Source organism: Vanessa tameamea, chromosome 31 (assembly GCF_037043105.1).
Source record: "Vanessa tameamea isolate UH-Manoa-2023 chromosome 31, ilVanTame1 primary haplotype, whole genome shotgun sequence".
In the NCBI taxonomy this organism is placed as follows: Eukaryota; Metazoa; Arthropoda; class Insecta; order Lepidoptera; family Nymphalidae; genus Vanessa; species Vanessa tameamea.
This window is the reverse complement of record NC_087339.1, coordinates 553,652-557,932: the sequence shown is the minus strand read 5'-3', so window position 1 is coordinate 557,932 and position 4,281 is coordinate 553,652. Positions and strand designations below refer to the sequence as shown.

Sequence of the window (4,281 nt, the reverse complement as noted above, 5' to 3'; positions counted from 1 at the left end):
AATGTAAGCGTAAAAAATGTGTTTATTTAGGACATCACTTTAGAAACCTCTAAAATTATCAGTGTTTCTCTACTATATTGTTCATGTATTATACATATAAACCTTCCTCGTGAATCAATTTATCTATTAAAAAAACCGCATCAAAATCCGTTGTGTAATTTTAAAGATCTAAGCATACACAGGAACAGACAGCGGCAAGCGACTTTGTTTTATATTATGTAATGAAGTATAAATTCCTATAGATATTATATATATTAGTTGTTATAATACATCGCAAAAAATATGAGATATATACATACGTATATAACAAATAAATAATTATGACTTTAGATGCCAATTGATTCTTTGATATATTACAAATTTATTAAATTATTAAATAAAAATGGTAATTCCTACTTATAAAGTATATAAGCGTCATTAAATTAATACATTGTTAGCTAACATTTATAAGAACTAGCCCTGACAGTCGTAATTATTTCTAAATTGTAATAGGCTCTTGTCTATTATATGGAGTGTAGACGTAAGGAAACGTATTTCATCGTAGTCTACTCGAAAAAATATCTACCGAAATGTATGAAAAAAGAGCTCTATAAATAGAACCAAAAAACTATATGTAATGTATTGTATATAATATATATAAAAATAAATATGTATATTATTTGATTTTATTGAACTAGTTTTTTTTATTATCTGTGTAGTTATTTTGACAGTTTTAACTTCTTAAGTTCTCAATGTCATATTTCGCGCCAATTTTACTAGCATTTTGCAAACTTTAATAATTATAAGCAATAATCAAAGTAAATTGTTTCTTGTTTATTAATAAGTTTAATCATTAGTGTTATGTGTGAAAGTTAGGAGTATAAACAGTAAGTATGGCAAGGACAAAAGCATCGGTCGGCGCTAAAGGTAAGTTAACTAAATGAATACATATTTGTGGTATAATGCACAGAATTAAAATCATTAATAATATATGTAATTTAAACTTGGAAGAATTGTGGAAAGTTCTGGACCACAATCCTAAATCTTAAATTTGCTCCAATAATCTCGTTAAGTAATGTCTCAATAAAACATGAAAGATGAAGCTTAAGAAGTAATCCATGGTCACTACACTACTGGTACAAACTTATTATTGTGCTTATAGTTAAGTTGTAAAATCTATAAATCTAATATTACAAAAAATAAATAAATCTATATAGTACTTAAAGAGTTTTTATTTTGTTATGTATTACTTTAATTTCTTTGAGTTTTTTTTTTATCGTTAATATAAGATTATATCTTAAAAGGTTAAGATGTTAAGTTAATATCAGGCTGGTTGTTAAAGAATAAACAATTTTATATAATAAACTTACTATAATGTTTTTATAGTTTAATCATAATTTCAATCTTTAATGTCTGATCAATCTTCTTCTGTTCTCTACGATACGCAAAATAATCCGTGCTCAATTTGCACAATTAGAAACCAATAATACTTGATTAAATAACACTCATCTCAGTTAAGATTTGAGTCCCGTCACACTCGCCAGGTCTGATAAGTGTTTTATAAATTATAACCCATCTGTACATAAATAAGTAAACACAAAATAGTTCTGTGCATTCTACTCTGTAAACCAATTTACTTGTTTTATTGTTCTTTAACTATTGACAAGCTTAAGTGCTGTAGATAATAGAAATAAAATGTTTGAGACTGTAATGAATGTTTTCTCCAATTTAATAATGATTATGGTTTAAATTAATTGTTTTTTTTGTTATTTAGTGTCGTCTGGCAAAAGTAGTAAAGCAAGATGCAGTGCAGCTCCACCTCCGAGCAGTGCAGCTTCTTCGAGTGAGTTATTTTAACTTTTCCTATATATTATAAAGATATAAGAAAAAATATACATGAATGAAAAAAATATCAGACTGCTTTCTCATGAAAACTATAAGAGACACGAAATTTGACAAATTGCTATTGCTAATAAAATCTTTTGCGCCTTTTGCTAGTAACTGATGATTAGTTGCTACTGAAATCCGGTTAAGAGGACCAATTTTGTATATGTATGATCAACATCTGTACTAATAAATATACAGATAATTCGCGTTTCGTAAAAGGTTTTAGTATGTTATATATTTAAATAAGTAGCTGCACTGGCTTAAACAGTTTGTGAGCCAGTGTAACTATGCACAAGGGATAATGATTTATTTCTCAAGCACGGTGGCCGATTTGAGATGAAAGGAATGGTTTCAATTTCTTACGGCGCCTATGTCTATGGACTGTGGTAGCCACTTACCATAAGGAAGCCTATTTGCCCGTCCGCCGACCATTTCATAAAAAAAGACGCGTGAATTTCATGTTCTTGTCTTCATTTCAGGTAATGGAGAGAAATCATCCAGGAGCTACAGTGGGGGCAATTCCGTGTGCCCTCGAGAGACTCCCAAATGGCAGAAACCTATCACCAATTTCTTTATAACGAATCAGAATCCTCAATCTCAATCTGACGAAAGTGATGCCGAGGATGCTAGCGGTGAGACTTTTCATATAGACTCTTAATGTAATTTGCATACAATACTTGAAACCTCACATAAGGTTCAATGTATCAATGGTACTAAGCTATGTGTAGACGAATTTTGTATGGTGCCACACAGAGCCGGATTTAAAGTACGAGAGGCTCAATATTTCTAACAGCGCCAATGTCCACGGGCGGTGGTGACCACTTAATAACCGGTGGCCCATTTGCCGTCAGCATACTTATAACATGAAAGAAAACAGGCACATATTTAAAAACATATTTGTAAGCGCCGAGACGGCCCAGTGGTAAGAATGCGTGCATCTTAACCGATGATTGCAGGTTCAAACTCAGGCAAGCACCACTGAATTTTCATGTGCTTAATTTGTATTTATAATTCATCTCGTGCTCGGCGGTGAAGGAAAACATCGCGAGGAAACCTGCATGTGTCTAATTTCAACGAAGTTATGCCACATGTGTATTCCACCAACCCACATTGGAGCAGCGTGGTGGAATATGCTCATACCTTCTCCTCAACGGGAGAGGAGGCCATAGCCCAGCAGTGGGAAATTTACGGGCTGATTATGTTATGTTATGTATGTATGTCTAAAAATATGAACACATTTCTTCGTAATAGAGAATGGCTGTATCGCTAGAAAGAGTGATCAATATGTGGGTTTTAACGCAAACCAAACAAGTTGTGCTCACTTCTACTTTATAGGGAGTTAATCGTTCTAAACGATAACGTTATAAAGAGTTTACACTGTATATATATGACATAATTAGATCATGAATGAAGTGTTATATTTTGATCAGTGCTAGTGTCTAGGGACAGAAAACGCTAGTTTGTCGTTCTTAATATAAAAGAAGGCTTAATTAAATTTAAAATAATCAAAATATTAATTCCAGCGAGCAGTTCCAAGCCAAAACCAAAACGTAACATAATAGAATCAGACGACGAAGACGAACAAACAGAAAAACCAATAAACAAAGAACTCGACGAAACCATCGAATTAGAACCGCTTACAGGTGAAGACAGTCACAAAATAGACGAATACTACGCAACCAAAGACAAAGGGAAGGGAAAAGGTAAAAAGACAGCAAATAAGGAAAATCTAGACGGAAATGTTAAGAGGAATTCTGTGAAACGGGACTTAGATGAAGTTATATTTGATGAGGATAGCGAACATGTCACTAAGAAGATCAAGGTGAATTAAATTAGATGTGATCTGCTCAGTGGAATTCTGACATTGTGATGTTCGGCAAGTTTAATCTTTGTATGCAATTCCAACAACAGGAGGAGATGAGATAAACAATACTGAACTGTCATGTCATCTAGATATGAATGATCTATGGTGTCAAAAATGAATTACTTGTGATTGTAACTTTGAAAGTTATATTATAGTGTACATAAGTTATGTCAAATAGTGTTATGTTATAAATGAGTATAAATCAAGAACTGTTTGCAGTGCGTAACATAGTATAGCTATTTGTAATTTGTATGAAAATGTAAGCTTTGTTTATCTTAACTTCGATTGGAACGGGTGATGTCACATGTTACTATTATGAAATATATTTACAAGTATTATCTTATGAGTTTTTTTTTGAAAATAAAGTAGATTTGAATCAACTATGAACATTATGGCGTGTGTTTTTTTTTATTAACAGTATTACGCAATGACAGATACAGGCTGACAATTAGTAAACAATATTGAATAATTTTTGCCAAGGATTAAGCATCTAGAACAATAAGCTACTCATTAATATATATTTTGATGAATGTAAACCAAATACTATAATA

General features: G+C 31.8%; 1 protein-coding gene across 1 annotated transcript; it reads left to right on the top strand.

Annotated features, from left to right (window-relative positions):
* Positions 1-745: 745 nt before the first annotated feature.
* On the top strand, positions 746-3,940 carry LOC113393637 (PCNA-associated factor-like). The gene is made up of 4 exons (XM_026630628.2): positions 746-906; positions 1,754-1,822; positions 2,346-2,498; positions 3,390-3,940. Exons 1-4 carry the CDS (start codon positions 873-875, stop codon positions 3,695-3,697), a joined length of 564 nt encoding a protein of 187 aa, XP_026486413.2. The 5' UTR covers positions 746-872; the 3' UTR covers positions 3,698-3,940.
* The last annotated feature ends 341 nt before the right edge of the window (positions 3,941-4,281 follow it).